At 32.1% G+C, this 18,735-nt stretch overlaps 2 protein-coding genes across 2 annotated transcripts; one reads left to right on the forward strand and one right to left on the reverse strand.

The window, feature by feature from the left end:
- Positions 1 to 2,311: 2,311 nt before the first annotated feature.
- LOTGIDRAFT_152421 (hypothetical protein) lies at positions 2,312 to 7,229 on the forward strand (the record flags this gene model as incomplete). Its single annotated transcript, XM_009045861.1, has 9 exons — positions 2,312 to 2,368; positions 3,189 to 3,257; positions 3,702 to 3,894; positions 4,284 to 4,546; positions 4,899 to 5,010; positions 5,284 to 5,332; positions 5,752 to 5,932; positions 6,365 to 6,547; positions 7,164 to 7,229. 9 exons carry the CDS (start codon positions 2,312 to 2,314, stop codon positions 7,227 to 7,229), a joined length of 1,173 nt encoding a protein of 390 aa, XP_009044109.1.
- Positions 7,230 to 11,958: 4,729 nt separating this feature from the next.
- On the reverse strand, positions 11,959 to 18,368 carry LOTGIDRAFT_152422 (hypothetical protein; the record flags this gene model as incomplete). Its single annotated transcript, XM_009045862.1, has 9 exons — positions 11,959 to 12,090; positions 12,422 to 12,526; positions 12,835 to 12,905; positions 13,355 to 13,558; positions 14,010 to 14,177; positions 14,322 to 14,497; positions 15,640 to 15,760; positions 15,990 to 16,168; positions 18,298 to 18,368. 9 exons carry the CDS (start codon positions 18,366 to 18,368, stop codon positions 11,959 to 11,961), a joined length of 1,227 nt encoding a protein of 408 aa, XP_009044110.1.
- Between the last annotated feature and the right edge of the window lie 367 nt (positions 18,369 to 18,735).

Raw genomic sequence — 18,735 nt, forward strand, 5'->3', positions numbered from 1 at the left:
TCTTGGCTACTATATGGGATCTTCACTCTACAGCATACGTCTTTTGTGTGTATCTTTAAGCACATTTCGACGCCTTTAAAGCATACACATATTTAATTCAATTATAATCCAATTACACAACTCAAAGCTTTTGAAAAAATCTGTTTGACACAATTATTATTACTATTTTTTTTTTATTGCGTGATGTTTTTTTGATTATCTTTTACGCCTCGAACAATAAGTCTACCCTTTTAGTGGTGAATAAATTGCTACTCTACTATGCTCCGTTAATTTGCCTCATATTGGCCAAATACATCGTCTCTTCCACACATCTGAAACTATTATATATTTTTAGCGTGTTTCGATTTAACAGATAGACATCGTAAATTAGATGGAGAAATGAAATGGAATTTTTCGTCCTACTTTGGGAATCTAAACGCCAAAAAAGGGCACAAAGACTCCACAATATGGAGACCGGGGCTCTATGCTCTCACGTATAAAATGAAATATAATCTGAATTACAGTCAGTGAAGGTTTCGTTGCAACATAGTAAACAGAAAACTGACTTTAGTCACGAAACCATTCGGCCGATGATTTTAACAACTTATACAGGTGTAAGATGTAAGCAATACTTGGTAATTTTAGCAAAAACATCCAAAATAAATCAGAATGCGGCTGTCGAAATAAAAATAGAGAATAAAGGAATTTAACAAGTGAAACGAGATTAAATGGATAGTTCAAAAGATATTTGAGCCGAGAACAATTTGTCTCAAATTAAAATAGCTTCATAAACATTCCTAATTTTAATTTGGTAAAATTATTCAATTCAAATATAACTGATGAAGAAACTGTATATTCGGACATTAAAATGTATTCTTGATTTGAAATGATAAGGACATCTTGTGTTTCAATCTTGAATAATAAATTCAATTCAGGGGGCGTAGCCATAATTAGGAATTATTGGTGTTTATCTCAAAAAATTCGCGTCAATAAGACTGTCAAAGCTATTCAAAATTTAGAAAAATAGCACTTCTATAGGATTGCTTTGACGAAATCCCAACGCCTCTGGGAATGCGCTTCTTTGTAAACTCTGGAATAATGTTCTCAAAATACCTTTCATGATTGCATTTCCGGCCATTTGTTGTGGAGATAGACAATAGCAGTATCTTATCCAGTGATCATTAGAGTTTCTTTAGTTGTCAGTATACGATAAACAAAGTCAGGTCTCCACGTAATGACCAAGCGTAGGCCTATCTTGCTCAGAATTCTAGAAATTGGAAACATCTGCAGACCAACGGCGATAGTGCCATTCAAGAAGCCCCAAGTAGACCTAAAGCGTTGCAAATGCATGTAGCTCAGACAAGACTTCTTAAATATATCCAACAAGAAAACCTTTAAATGAAAGGCCCTATTTCAGATGGTATATCAAGATCAGAACACCTGGGTTAGAATATGAGCTTGTATTAAATAATTTGATAAGTCTAGAAGATATTCTAGACCCTGTACATCTGTTAAATACATTACAAACGAGAATAAAAACTATTTTATTGCTTTATCATTATTTCCTTTTGTACAGGTGCATAGACAATTAAACACGACACGTTTTACTGGTAATTGAATCCGTATAAAACTCGGCTTACAAAATAGCTATACAATCCAATTGACGGGACGAATTATTTGAAGCAATACATGTACAAATGAATATTTTGTAATTTTGGTCGTATTATATGTAACTAGAGCCGCCCTGTTTGAAAATTACAAACCTTGATATTCCTTTTCCAAAAGGAACCAAGACTGCAGGCTTTTTCATTGGGCTTCTTAAAATTTTGAAGCAAAATTATTCAATACATGGTATTTATTTTAGGTTCAGTGTAGCTCGAAATTTAATTCAACTCGATCCTCGCCACCTAACCCTTTATCTCCAAGTGATTGAAAACAAAAATGACATATTCTAAATTTGATCTCTCAAAAATCAGGATTGTTCTTAATACTGTGTAAAGGGAGGAAACTCTAAATAAATAATTGTAATTTTCAGACAACAATTGACTTTCACGAATTTCAACATTGAGTCCAGTCAATTGTTCCCAAAGTTAACATTGGACTGTTCAGTTTCCATAGATCTACTCAGCGTGGAATGCGATCATACATTTTCTTTCAATATGCAGACATCGCATGTAGACGATAGTCTTACGGTTCTGTATTCCTCGGCAGTTAAAAGTCATCAAGAACTTCCGTTTACCTAATGTTTGTTTTGATTGGTTAATTTCTTGACAACATTGTGTTTGACTAATGAAATCATTTGTTTTACTTTCGCCCTGGTGAAAAGTCCATCATGGCGCCGAAGGTTTACTTATCGAAAGAAGTTTTGAGGGGATTTGACCAGTACAAGGTAACTATGGGTGAAGTTGACTTTTCATGCCAATCAAATTACATGTATACTGCAATACAGCGCTGGTGCTTGAATTTGCCCCATATTGTACAGCATTAACTTCACTATTTCTCACCGTCTACACCCTTCTTCTCTGGTGTCTGTGATTTGCCAACTTTAATTTCAATCATAAGAAGGGTATTCGTTCCTTAGCAAGTATAGCTAGTTTGGAACTGAGATTATGAGGTGTTTCGTGTCCATATTTGTGGAATAACGACAGTTTTAAATGTAGTTTGAAAAAAAGTGATATACAATAAGAAGAAAAGTGACATAAGTAAGCTAAGTAAGGCCAAAGCTAAATAAATACATAGCTCCATAGCACCAGTCCCAGTCGAGAATAAATATGCATGTCTTCGTTCTTTGGTTCATTGATTTCTCACGGAGTTCTCCATTATATTCATAATCTAGAAACAGCTAGAGTGAAAGAGTCGTGCCATTAGACTTGACATTTACATCTGTATATTTGACACTTAATTGACCTATTAGTATTAGATAAAATAGCCCCTATATATTAGTATAGTATTAGTATAGTAAGGTATATATAAGTGGGTGCAGTTACTGTTTTAGCATGAAAGGTTGCCTACTAGATAAAAATGTACCCACTGGCTTCTTAAAATTAAAAAAAAAACGAAAGAAAAATGTCAATATTATGCATGCTGTCAAAAGCAAAAATGGACAAAGATTAGGGTGCTCTTTTCTAAATTTGGTGCTTTGAAGTTTTTATCAGCTGCATGCTATAATTGTGTGTTTGTATGTGATTTACTATTCTTTTATATTACAGTACAGTTCAGTTGACACCAGTCCTGTTAGTAACTATATTACTCATCCTTTCTGGAACTGGGCAGTCAAGGTAAATTCTCTATTTTGTTATTCCTAACCTGAAAGAATGGTTCAATCCTGGTATAGGTCTAGATAATACTCTCAGATTTTCCAACCTGGCTGCCCCCTGTGAGTGATTCATGTAGGAGATTCTGACATGAATAAAAGCATCTTTTGTTACGATGATACAATTTTAATTGTTACATGGTACATCAAATAGTTTAAAATATCTTAGACCAAGCCAGAGAGATATGAGAAAAAAACTAAAAAATGCCATACTTCACGGAAAGCGGTAAAAAAATTGATGCATAAAAAAGTTTTAACCATATTGCAAACTTTGCTTTTTCTTGACATATTCCCCAGTAATAAATTAATATTGTGAATTTTTTTGTGTAAATTTTTATCTAGTAAAGGATTTGGCCAGACAATGTCTCCACGGCCCATGTGACTGTAGTATACCATATTTTATTTTCAGTTTGTTCCACTATGGGTAGCACCAAATGTATTAACTTTAACTGGTTTTATTCTGCTATTAGTAAACTTTGCTGTTATGACGTATTACGATGTAGATTTTACTGCTGCCACTGCTGAACAGTCTGTTCCACCAAAAATACCCAACTGGGTCTGGCTGTTTGGGGCCTTCAATAATTTTTTAGCTCATACTTTAGGTAAGTAACTAGAACGATTCTTAAATCAAATATAAAGAGTTTAAGCTGTCTAGCTTTATCAGTGGAATTAAAGCCAATATATTTTTTCGTTTACCTCAAAGCCCTACAACTTCCTTGAATTTAGAGAGTTGTCACTGAGCTGGTTTGGTTTTGTTTTTAGCTAAGCCAATTAAAGCCAGACTTATGCATCTGATCTGTCAAATTTCTCTTAGAGAAAAATTCATGTTCATTTATAGCTCAATCTTATTCTCGAAAACTGAACTCTAAGATGATTTATGTGTTCCATTTATCTGAAGGACCACTGTTTTTCTCAAAACTGATTAAAGTTTTTGAGAATAAGGTCTTAGTAAAGTATAAATCATTTAATTCAATTACATTTTGCATTTCAGATGGTATTGATGGTAAACAAGCCAGACGGACAGGAAGTAGTTCTCCATTAGGAGAGTTATTCGACCATGGTTTAGATAGTTGGGCTAGTGTATTACTACCAGTGGCGTTATATTCTATATTTGGCCGTGGTGCATATGGCCAGAATGTGTTAAGAGTATACTATATCGTTCTTGGTGTTCAGTTCTTTTTTTTATTGTCTCACTGGGAGAAATATAATACTGGGGTGTTGTTTTTACCCTGGGGATACGATATTAGTCAAATAGTAAGTAACAGTTTATTTGATTTCTTTTTAGGGTTAAATTAAACAGATCTAAATATTGATATATGACTACTGAGCAGTCAATCTAAGCTATCAGTATCACTTTGCAGAATGAGAATCCGATGTTCAGTTAACTAGTATAAAAATAATTCTATTAAGAAACCAAAGTAGTTATCCACAATCGATAAATCTTTTTTTGCTGTGATATGTTTTAAAATTGTATTTTTATTCTTATAAAGCAATACGTTCTAAATTTGATTCATGTAAAATTAGGAGTTCTAAATTCATGAAACTAAAATTGATGCATTATACATGAAGAGCTTACTTAATCAAATCTTGTTTGTTTATATTACAGGGCATGACAGGACTGTATGTCATTACCTATTTTTATGGTGTACAGTTCTGGATGTTTCGTGTGCCTTATTTAGATATAACTTCTGGTCAAATGTTTGAAATTTTAGTCCATTGTAAGTATTTTTTATCTTAGACGTTTGATTCACTGTGTCACAGTTTATCACATTCAACCTTGACAAATTTGTAGAACAGAATCGTTTATCCTACTAATTCTGACACTTTCCATTAAAAATATTTAGTTGTTGTAAGGCCCTTCACCAATACTAGTTTAAACTACTTACTTAACTATTAGGAAATATAAGTAAGATGTAAACATGACTGATTAGGTAATAAGAGAGACCAAGGTAGAATTTATTGACTTCAACAATCATTGTTCTTTTTTTCAGTGGGATTTTTTGTGTTGACTTTCCCTATAACATGTATTAATATATACAGGTAGGTTCTCCATTCAGCTATTTGTCTAAAAGTTTGCTTATGTAGTTGATAGAGCTCAAATGTGGTGAAAGCCTGTTCCTCAATCCTTCATGTAAATGAATTATGTTATACAATTTTTTCAATTATCTGTAAATTATCCAAATATTTACATTACCAGCTGATTATTCTAAATTTTAGCTATCTGTATAGCCATCTAAATGTTTACTTTTCATGATGACAGAACATGACAATGTATAGTCATCTAATTATTGCCTTATGGAGCACAAAATTAGCTATATGTAGAGCAGTTGTTTAGATATTTGCAGCTGTAGTTGTCTAAATGTTGACTTTAAAAGCTAAATTTCAACCATCAATAACCCTTCAGAACTTTATTCTAATATTTTGAAAGTGATAATTATTATGATTTCTAATTATTACAGGGCATATAGAGATAGAACTGGTAAAATGAGAAGTTTTAGTGAAGCAGTAAGACCATTAGTTTCAACTGTTTTATTATTTAGTTTATTTTTACTGTGGATACGTTACTCTCAATACGATATCCTAGAAAAACATCCTCGTCTATTTTACTGGACCACTGGAGCTGCTTTCTCTAATATTGCTGTAAGTATTTAATCTTTCCTTGGATCGTACTCTAGTGAATACAACCAATCAGAAACCCTCAATATGGCTGCACATATTACTTCTTATATGCATTGTGAACTAATGTTTTGATTTACAGAATAAAATTGATTATTTGATAAAAAAAATATCTTGATATTGTGAAGATAATCATCTACTTGATATCCATTTATTTTCTATTGAACTCTTCCACTCATACTTACTTTATACCAATATATAACTATATATATGTAGGATTGGACGAGCTGATTTTTAAAAGATTTTTTTTTCTTGCTTTTCAATTTATATTCAGCCTTGTACTGTGTCATTGGTTCACTTCACTGAGTGGGGTAGCCTACCTACCTGTGTCAAAATCAGTCCACCTGAACCTTTCTACTAGCTCTAACTCTAGATTGTAATTGTTATACATTTCAGTGTCGGTTAATAATAGCTCAGATGAGTAATACTAGGTGTGAATTATTAAATAATAGAGTTATTATATTGACTATGATAGTTGGTTTAGTATTTATAGTACCACAGCCTCAATATGAACTCTATTTATTATGGTCTTACTGTTTATATTCCTCTATCACTCATTTTATATATGGTGTTTTTGTGGTAAGTATTGCTTAACTTCTTAAATAACAAATTCCTGAATACTATTATAAGCCATTTGGAGCCTTTAAAAGAATGCTAATTAATAATCTTTTCTACCAGCTGGCTTTTGTCCAAAACCTCTTAGCATTGATCATTCTAGGATTATCCATACCCATTTGCAGCTGTGTCTACAGAATAATGAGGAGAGATGAACTATTCAAGGTCATCAGACTTTCAATTGCAGACCAAGATCAGAACCCACAACTACCATTTTCTCTTAATGACTGTGCTACAGGGTAGACAAGTTGCTACAGTAGGCCTACTATCCATGTCCTTCCAAATTTGTGCATGCTTTTTGTGAACAATGGTCATTTTGAATAACAGTACCCTTTCACTATAGTGTCTGCATTTATATAGACACAGCTTTATGGAACAACTATCACTGGTTAAAGTTTATGCAATGTTTCGATGTCGTCCTCATTCACATTATGTGGGAAATACGTCGAAACGTTGCATAAAACTTTAACCAGTGATTGTTGTTCCATAAAGCTGTGTCTATATATTGTACTCACAATTGCTAAATGCCATTCAAAGGCTTTACTGTCTGCATTTGTTTTTAACATTCTTTTTTTTTCAGGTGAGAGAAATGTGTGCCCATTTTAGAATCAATGCTTTTACAATAACACCCAAGAAGATCAAATAGATTGTTATTTATTTTAGGAATTTTTAAATTGAAGTCAGCTGATAATTCTAGTGATGGTTTTAGCTTTATGGTAGAAAGATATTTATATATAAGATTGTTGTTAGGTGACAGTACTCTAATGTATTCTAGCTCAGTTTACTATGTTGTAAGCGATGAAGATCATATTCAGCTATCTGTATCACTTATCAGACTGAGAATCTGTTCAGTGCACAATTTAATAGAAATTTATTGTTGTAATGCATGGAAGTGAATATAGATTGCTGAAATACAGGTATATCAGCTATTATTCTGAAGAGTGAATTCCTTTAAAATGAACCAAAATGAATTAATTTTTATGCCAGTTTTACAGTTTTCTAAGATATTTTTGTCTTCAAACAAATGGATTGGAATGAGTCGAATGGAATGAGTCAAATGGAATGAGTCGAATGGAATGAGTCAAATGGAATGAGTTGAATGGAATGAGTCAAATGGAATGAGTCAAATGGTATGAGTTGAATGGAATGAGTCAAATGGAATGAGTCAAATGGAATGAGTCAAATGGAATGAGTCAAATGGAATGAGTCAAATGTGAATATAAGTATATTATCAACATTATAATGATTAGTCTGCCTCTATTCCAGCTTCTGATGGATATTTTGACAGTTGTCAGCTGGAGTAGTGTCAGATGTTGTGGTCTATGTAATGGTATTTGGTAATATAGGATTTTGTTTCTATTACAAAACACATTGATAGTTGTTAAGACAAAATCTGTTGCTGTATATTTGCTGGAATATTTATTTATCAAAATCTTATGATAGTATGTTTCAGAGCTCCAATTTTACTTCTTCAATGCTTTGAAAAATTAATTTTTGTAAAACTGTTTGGTTATGAATATTACTTAGAAAGAGTACCATCAGTTGTAGTTAGGTGCCGTGGGTTTGAATCCTTATCTAGAGTGGAATAATTCTAATTTTTTGGCCGCTTCTTCCGAAAGCTGACCTAGTATTAACTTTCACTCCCTACCGTTAGATGTAATACTAAGTTAAAATACTTATAACCTGTGATACTAGTAAGCTAATGCAATAACTTTAGAAAACCTCTGTTACCAAGCATAAATCTGTCAGACTCGAAAAGGTTTTCCTTGGCACTTATAACCTTTGATGCTAGTACGCTAATGCAATATTTTTTTTTTTTGCCAAATGTAGGCTTGTCAAGTTTACAAAGCTTTTGTGAGTATTCCTTCCTGCATAAAAGTGTCACAAGCTCAAATAGAGTAACAAATCAAGCTCATTAATATCAATTCAGCTCAGTTATTTTTGTTATAAGGAAGCTCACAAAGTAAATGTTAGTAGGTCCAGTAGAATAAGTCTAAAGGTCTTAATATACCAGATATGACATGGCACAACACGATACAACAGATAAATAGAAACAACATTTTATAAACTATATAGACTATACATACTGAGTACCATAAAACATGTTAAGAAGTTCTCCAACACAACAAATAGGAATAGAAAAATGTATTTTTTCTGTTATGTCGTTCACATGGTTTTTGGTAAAAAATGGCAAAGCTGTCTATAAAAAAATAAACACGACTTCAAAAGTCGTGTTGTTTCGTACCTCGACGTGTTGTATCTGGTATATAAACCCCTTAAATGTTACTGACAAGGTGTGGCCAAATGCTGTAAAAGTGATTTATCAGTATGTACATGTAATCAGAAGGGACCAGTTAATGTATTCGCTTGATTTTTTTCCTGCCATGATAATTCTAGTTGTGCAGTTGAGATTTTAATTTATTTGAATGAATGTGTACAAGTTAATGGAGCTTGAATAGTTGATTTGGTAGTTTTTGTCAGTCATGTCTGACTATAGCTGTTGACTGCTGTTGATTTAGATGTATTTTCCAATCATGTTGACTGTTGATTTTACTATGTATACAAGTTACATCTTAGAACTCTAAGCTGTATGACTAGAGCTGTAGGCGTCAATATCAGTATATCATGTATTTACCAGTTAAGTCTGCGAAGCTGATTTCAGAGCACTTGTGGACAGCACATTTTTGTGGGCACTGCCATTTCAACGTTTGTGATTAGTTTAAGTTAATTTTAGTTGGGTAATAATATTGTGTATTGTATTTAGTTTGGTTGTGTGTAGATTATATTTTGATAATGAATTATGTGCCAAAGTAGTTTTAGTATTTTAGAATAATTGATTGGATATCTATGTAATAAACAGATTTTGAAATTTGTGTAAATAATAACAATGATGAATATGTAAGCGATGATAAGTGATAGGACAAGACCTCAGCATGTTTTACATGTACAATCTTCATTGGGTTGTTTGGCTTAGACATGGTGATGAACTCCCCAATATTAGGACATCAAGGCATCAACAAATGTGACCACGCACTTCGTATCAGGTATTAAGTTGCACTGCCCAGTAATAAGCTGGCAGTGAAGTATTAAAGGAGACTCAAATCTGGATATTAAATTGACTATATCTTCTGAACGGAGAAAGCTATTGAGATGGAATTGGTATCAAAATGTAGCTGATGATGCCAGGAATCCAAATATACTAATAGTTCTACATACACCAAATGCTACTTTACCTGGTTTGATGTGCAGGGTCACAAATAGCCTGTAATAAAGCAATTAACTTTAATCAATATTAAGCCATCACATAGTTTGAACAAAATGCTTGTAGCAAATTAAATAGTGTGGACATTTAGTTTCCTGCTTCTAACCAATGAATCTGCTTTCTTTGCTTTATTTAGTATAGTATGAAAACAAGCTCTTGTCAATGAAAGTTACTTGTTCAGTTGGTATAAGATATAATGTAAGCTTTTCAAACACTAATCATTAGGTCACACAAATAGACCAATAGGTAGTTACAGTGAAGAGTTGGGATTGTGTAGTCCAACAAAGACTATATCATATTTCTGTTTCATTTGGATCTGCTTACTGCTAAATGACTTTTTAAATGCAATTAACATAATCAAGCTCCTATGGCTGTTTTCTTTGTAATATTCGTGCATAGCATCTTTTAAGAACCACTATATATAATCTTCAACCACCATATTATTATAGGTAAAATTATTATTATATAAGAGAAAGATTGGCGAGGCGACCAGTTATCACTAGTTATCAGTGACCAGTTTCATACTCTTGTGACTCTTCAGACTGATCATAATTACCATTTTAATATAAGTTTATTCTGTATAGTTTCTATAACTATTTATTCTACATAGAAAATAAATCATGGACAGTCTATTTTATTTTAGGTAGTGTTAAGTAGTAATCAACACAATATAAGTTAACACAGTTAAATCTGTATAGTTTCTTGAAATATTTATTCTACCTAAAAAATAAAGTGGACTGCACGTGAATCACACCTGAATGAGCACAAATATCTAAGCTTGACTATACAGTAGATAATGTAGGCCTAGATCATGGGGCGATATTTTAATGTATGATATTGTTTTTATTATGTTTTAAAAGTTTTATAATACAACTGCTTGTCAATTATACAGTATTGTTGTCAAATATTATCTATTAATAAAAATATTCAATTTTATCTTTGTCTTTTCTGGAACCACCAGCTCTAACAATATGATTTTGTCTCCTAATGTGTCAAAATGCACCAAATCAATTCTATTTTTCAAAAATTTCTTGGTGGAGAAATCTCTCAGACGCACCGTGGGAGTGAGCCTTGCACCTATGCACTCCACAGAACTCCTGCATTTTAAATCTCTAACTCGACAGATATTGGCACTGCCGCCAGTTCTCAATTTCATATAAGAAACAAATGCCATCATTGTTATCCTGTCCGTCCGGTTGTTTCATATAGGTGAGGGGTATTTGAGATATTTTATGATGATTGTAAGTTTGCAATACTACAAATTACAAACTCTGTATGCCGTTACTACAGCAGTAGCACCGCCATCCTTTTGGAATTGGGGATACAAATATTGTCAGACTGATAGGGGAGGACAAATTCTGAAGACTCCAGCTCGAGGGTATGAGTGGGTTCTCATGTTAAAACTTCAACGTGCATAAAGAAAAAAAATCAACAGTTGTATTTCAGTAAGTTTATATACAATATGTACAAATCTAATTACAAAAATAACAAATGGAACTGGACATAAAAATAACAAACAATATTTAGTTTCTAGCATTTATAACTCATAACAAAACAACCATTTCATCAAAATATAAGCAGGTTTTCTAATCTGATGACACACAGGTTTAAGTATGTTTAGTCAAACTTCCATGATATGTCACTGTTTCTGTTAAAGGTATGTTACTGCTATAAATGTATAATGTTATTTCACACTATGAATATAGATTAACACCAGACATATTCTTCGCTATAGAGTTAATCTCTTATTTTCTGATTTTCTTCTCAAAGAATGGCAAACATTTTCCTTCAAGTGGGCCACTCATAATACTACAATCAATGGCTTAATTAGGCAGTAATTTTTAGGATATGCCCTCTTCCTTTCAGACAGTAAAAAATGAAATATTTATTCTACTTCCACTGTATTTTCTAATTCCCTCATTAGAAATATTTCTGACCCCTCCCCCACCACGATTAGAGCTCTCTAAAATCTGTCAAGGGACAGGGAACTTACATGACCTTGTCAATGAAATCCTCGCTACGCTACTGAATACAATCAAACACAGCTATCAGTACCGTCCATTCAAATGACTCTTTTTGATTTAACATAGATTCTAGTTATTGATAACTTGGTCTATCGTTCTTTATAATGAGATAAAACAACCAATGTGACACAATCTGCCTGTTTCTTAATCATTTCACCAACTTCTATATGGTTTTTATGGAGAACTCGTTCACCATTCACTGAGTAGATATACTGTCTTACCTGAAATAACAATCATTATTCACATTAGATCTTCTATTCAAAACATTGTAAAGTGTGCTAATACATGCTAATATCGACACTATGTACGCCATCAGAACTTATTATCTAATCATTGTCTATTGTTGAAAATGTAACTCTACAGCTCTAACCAAGAAAATAGCAAAATAAAATTATAAATATCAATTAAAACTTAAGGTTTGGCAGAAAGCATAAGAAATATACCATCTTGCACCTTTTACATGAAGATATAAAGTAACAGATTTGAATGGAAGAACATGTTTTAACAAACGTTTAAAAAGCAAGAAAGACTCAATGTAGCCCTAATGTTTACCTTCAGACCAGCGGAGGCAGCAGGTCCCATAGGATCCACAATCTGAACATAGGTTGGTCCATCTCCTCTAATAACAAACCCATATCCTACACTATCACTCATAATCTATAATAAATACATTATAAATAGAGCTAGTTTCCAAATTGGTTAAATAAAGTCAGTTACAGCATACAGTATGCAATAAGGAAACTTGCCTAGCAAGACAGCAAAATCAGCAAACTCTATTTTCTGTAACATCAAACAATCATCTGAATTACCCTGCTAAAACAATTCATTTTCACTTTTTCAGATAACCAATCCTTTGTCAGAACAGATGGTTTTCAATTTGCTGATGCGACTAAGATTTCAAATATAATTTGAATTGAAGTTTTTTCTATGCACATACAAGGGTTGAAACCTCTCTTTAATCTTACCTTAATGCTTTTCTTTTTATAGGGAGAGTTGGGTTCTTCTAGTTCAAACACAGATACTTGACGAACTATAACTAAAATAAAACAATTATAGATTGAACAGATTAAGCAAACACACATCTTATTTTGAGAAACCACCCCCACAAGATCAGATTCACAGTCACAGACATCTTAATAATGGCAAAGCTTATGAACTATGTCTTAGACCTTGACCATAATAAGCACTTTTGATGAAACACAGAAGTTTTTAAACAATTTGATTGCATTGTTAGATAGTGACAAGAAATCAAGACAAACAGGACCCTTAAAAGATTGTATCCTTATCCTATATATTGCTTAAGTTAAATTATCCTTAAGTTTAGTTATCCTTAAGTTAAGTTATCCTTAAGTTAAGTTATCCTTAAGTTTAGTTATCCTTAGCCTTGAGTTAAGTTACCCTTAAGTTTAGTTTTTGTGAATAAAGCCTCAAGACTTTATTTCAAAACCATATTGACAAGGAGGAAATGAACTGTGAGATAAATACCTGATTTAGGTTCTATTTCACTGTCTGAGTTACTAGAGAGTGAAGATTGTAAGGAATTGATGGAATCACGATGAGACGAACTAATACTTGGACTGGTATTCTCTACACCAAAATGATTGAAATGTATCAATGGCGGCATGTTACCATGACAACTACTACCAGTCGATGATATTGAGCCTGATGTATGACGGCCTCTTGATATATCTGAAATGTTAAATGGAGCTAATGATGGAAACAGATTTTTAGGAAAGGAGGTTTCACTTATTTTCTGCAAATTACACATTGAAACATAATAGTCCTACTGTTCTCTACCTTATACAACAAATGATTGAAATTAATATGAGAAAGGGATAGGTTGATTTCTCCCAAAGTTAGAGACCTAATGCTCTGCATCTTATCGTTGAAAACCAACATACCAAGTATTAAGCAATGAAAGACCTTTTTGCCAGGACAACAGCATTAGCCTTTTTCAATTTAACATGCACAGTCTGTTTTCATCATTGATCAACCTAATGCTTTTTCATGTCCACCCTTCAAATCTACATCACTGACAACAATAAGTGAATATCAATACCAATACCAAAATCGGAAGAGAGGTTTCCATGTTAGCAATCAAGTGTTTTGGCGGCACCCATAAACAGATTACTATACTTACAGTTATGATCGAAGTATTCCAAACCATTATTATTATTATTATTATTACTATAAGTTCTGGAACCTGTTCGTCTCAATCGGAATATATCAGATAATAAATATGGCTGATTAAAATCTATACAGAACTGATATTTATAATTGCCATCTCGAAAATGATAATCATCCGTCACTGAAGGAGAGAATAACAATTAATCTAGGGTGTAATCATGAATATTCATGGGCAGGGCTCTGAGGATGTATTTTCGTGGATTTCGCTGATCAATGTTGGGCAGTAAAACAATGGAACTCACATGAAATAATACTAATAACTCACCATGTTTGATGATCTCTCTCTCCAGTAGTTCTCTCCCTTTCTGAACAGCCTCATTACGGCTGAAGACTACCTCATTCTTGATCATCCAGTCTATTAAACAACTACCAGTGAAGGTATCACGATAAACATGGCCAGCGTCTGTATGATCTCTCATTATCTCCCTACAATTTTTGATCCTAAAAGTAAAAACACAAAAACATGATCTACAGAATTTGGAATCAACCAGCGACTGCTAGCAACTGGCTGGCAAAATGGAAGAATTTGAAAAATTCCAGTTGTCGTCAGTTGCTCATGTTCATTTTACAGAGTTAAACAGAAAATCCAGTGTAAAAAACTAACTATTTTAAATATTCATTACATATAAAAAGTCAAGTACAAACACTTACTTATTGAATATAAAAAGTTCAGTATAAAAACTTACTTATCAAATATAAAAAGTCAGGTACAAAAACTTACTTATTGAATATTAAAAAGTTCAGTATAAAAACTTACTTATTGAATATAAATAGTTCAGTATAAAAACTTACTTATTGAATATAAAAAGTTCAGTATAAAAACTTACTTATTGAATATAAAATGTCCAGTACAAAAACTTACTTATTGAATATAAAAAGTTCAGTATAAAAACTTACTTATTGAATATAAAAAGTTCAGTACAAAAACTTACTTATTGAATATAAAATGTCCAGTATAAAAACTTACGTATCAAATATAAAAAGTCAGGTACAAAGACTTACTTATTGAATATAAAAAGTTCAGTATAAAAACTTACTTATCAAATATCAAATATAAAAACTTACTTATTGAATATAAAAAGTTCAGTATAAAAACTTACTTATCAAATATAAAAAGTCAGGTACAAAGACTTACTTATTGAATATTAAAAGTTCAGTATAAAAACTTACTTATTGAATATAAAAAGTTCAGTATAAAAACTTACTTATTGAATATAAAATGTTCAGTATAAAAACTTACTTATTGAATATAAAATGTCCAGTATAAAAACTTACTTATTGAATATAAAATGTCCAGTATAAAAACTTACTTATCAAATATCAAATATAAAAACTTACTTATTGAATATAAAATGTCCAGTATAAAAACTTACGTATCAAATATAAAAAGTCCAGTATAAAAACTTACTTATCAAATATAAAAAGTCAGGTACAAAGACTTACTTATTGAATATTAAAAGTTCAGTATAAAAACTTACTTATTGAATATAAAAAGTTCAGTATAAAAACTTACTTATTGAATATAAAAAGTTCAGTATAAAAACTTACTTATTGAATATAAAATGTCCAGTATAAAAACTTACTTATTGAATATAAAATGTCCAGTATAAAAGGCCTCAGTATCTTTATCTTCTGTATAACTTCCGTCATCTCGTCTAAATCTATAGAACAATTTCTCATCTTTAAACTGGTGGTCATCACACACTGAAATTTGATAAATTGTGGGTTCTTAATGGACGATATGTAGGGCTGGGCATTATTGGTTCAATAATTCTTTAGGCACAGGAATTCAAACCAAAAGCAATAAGTACAAGACAGGTAACAAATCAGCTTGCTGCATGTTGCTACAAAATCTCTTGAAGAATTGCTTAGGAGTAAAAGAACAGAACAGGGCACCAGAGATTGAAATAAAATTGTTATACAATATACATACCATGATGAAAGATATGATTATCTTGTAAGATATTCATGGCTATTACGGCAGCCTCCCTCGAGTGAATATGACCAGTTTTTATCAACCAATCAACGGTCTGTGTTCCCATAAAACAGATTCTGTACGTTCGGAAGCGATATTTTCTGTCGTGAATAAGATCTTGTGTGTTCATTACAAATCTGAAAGATATTAGATTCAAATTTCATTCAGGTTGAGAAAAAATAATTGGTCTGAATCATAAATAAACTTCATTGAATTTGAGCTCCACTAATATAGGCATTGTGGCAGGTGTTGCCGGCTGCTGAGCCAGGTTTACATTCAAGGGGGGGGGGGGGGCGAAATATCTGAGATTGGCCTAATTTCTAAACTAGTTATGAGATTTTTACCCAAAAAACTTGCTTTCGTGGCTCCCCCTTAGCATAGTGTCTTGAAAGTGACATAGTTTATTTAGACATGTAATATACTTGTGGAACTTCAGTAGGAACACAGGCTGAAATAAGTCAGTGGTATAAAGATAGACCTAGCGGGAAACTCTGAGTAACAACATGTTTCAGGTCTGTTTTAATATTTCTAGTTTAATTATATATATTTTAATATATCTTTATTTGCAATGACAATATGATAATGGATACAGCTTTATAAGATACAATGAGACAATAGGCTAGATGAGAACTATATTAACACTCCCTGATAACAGACTTAGAAGTATAGTATAGAAGTAGAACAGTAGGACATTCGGTCAATGTTAAATATTAATATCAATTAATACTGTCCTACATCTTTTATAATTTCTATACCATGTTATCATTATATCCATATTCCAGCACAGTACACCGTTAGGTGCATTTTCCTAAATTACTTATGATTTCTATACCATGTAATTACCTATCATCCTAGCCATTCAAGTGTAATTTGCTGAAACATTGCATACCATAAAACTGCTCTACAACAAGCAATGTTTGCACTGGGGGAAGATTTTGCAAGGATATTGGCATTAGCCTTCTCTTAATATAACGACATCGTAATTCATTTGATAATAAAAAGGCTTTATACATCCTTCGTTGTCATTCGATCCCATAACAGTGGCATGCAAAAATGTTTAACAGCAGCTTCTTATGCCAAGATTGAACCCTGGCCTTCTAGTGTCCTACTCACTGACACCATTATGGCCTAGAATTACAATCAGTATCAGAATCTTAATACCTACAATGATTAGATTACAAATTATCAACCTCATAACTTCTGTCTGTCAATTTTGATTTGATAATAGTTCAATCTCTATTTTAAATCAACTATTGCATTACTTCAGACCTTATTTTAATTCAACTCTTGAATTGGCCCTATTTAAATTTTAAAATATTGTACTGTAATAGCCCTTATTTCAATTCAATCATACCTCTAATATTACTTACATCAACTTTAAACTTATTCCTATATATACCAATCTAACAAGATGGAATTAAAGAGGATGTAATGAGGTTTTCTAAACTTTTAAAGATGTGTTTCTTAATTTTTTAGTGACAAATTAAGCAATTTTTTTTATTAGTTGGTGTTTCTAATGAATTATCATATTGTATTCTTAGTCATATCAATATGTTCTTATTGCATATAAGTAAGAGTTTTGATCAATCATAAATGTCTATGGAAGTACAGTATGGATAAACCCAAAAAGACTTTTTGACCTTTCTTGAAGGGCCACTCATTGATATTCTGCTGGTAATTCTCTTCTAATTTAGCTATGAATTATGAATTAATTATGGACATGTGAGACAACCTGGTAGTCATTAGAACACCTCTACCTCTATTCATATAAGTATTAGCATTTTCATTTTCATAAATAAAAATAAGGGAACCTATCTTTAAGTCCATCAGAAACACTGATATCATCAATTTGCATCATTCCAATCTTAAGTAAGGTATCTGTGGAAATTCCACTATAAGTAAGTATTTAATGATGTCACTATTGCTAAAGCTGCTATTGATTTATATAAAGACCTTTGCAAAAGTGACGTCTTAAAACGCATAGTTTTAGTAAAATTGAAAGAAAGTCATCTGATTAAAATTGGAATGATGCAAATTGATGTTATCTGTGTCCACTATACACAAATATGTTTTGGAAAACCTTCTTACAATCACTTTAAAGTTTCAATTCTCTCCCTTTACCTCACTCTTCCACCTTGCCTTTTTTTCCTCACTTTATAAGATGCAAAAAGTTGAGGGTAGAAAATGCTGTAGTCAGCTTTCATAACCCTTAATGTTGGCCCACTCATTTTAATAATTTCATTAAACATATAATAAAGATAATTACCTTAACTGTTCACCAATTAACAAGATCTCTTGTTTTACAGATGAGGTGGATTTCGTTCTGGTTCTCTGCATTCTTCTAATTAGGTCTACTGTTTCCCTTCTCCCTGTCTATATCCTATATTACTTCAAACTCGGTTCTTTTAAGATGAAGTCTGTCAGTATTTGTCAATCTTGGCAGTAAAGTTTCTGCTATTTACTCTTGTTTTCTTTCTTCACTGGTATTTCATAAGATTCCAAGCCTGGTTCTCAATCCTGATTATTCAATCTACTGATTTGTCTTGCCAGTATTTCTATTTCCAGTTTTCGCTTTGTTCTTCCTTTTCAGTCTATTGTTTCCCTATTCTATTCATTCAACACTGAAATTTCCGGTCTTCTTTTTTTGTTTACATTTTTTTTTTTTTACTTCTTTAGTCTCCTGTTTACTCTGAATCTCTTCTCA

This window comes from Lottia gigantea, assembly GCF_000327385.1.
Source record: "Lottia gigantea unplaced genomic scaffold LOTGIsca_1, whole genome shotgun sequence".
Classification (NCBI taxonomy): domain Eukaryota; kingdom Metazoa; phylum Mollusca; class Gastropoda; family Lottiidae; genus Lottia; species Lottia gigantea.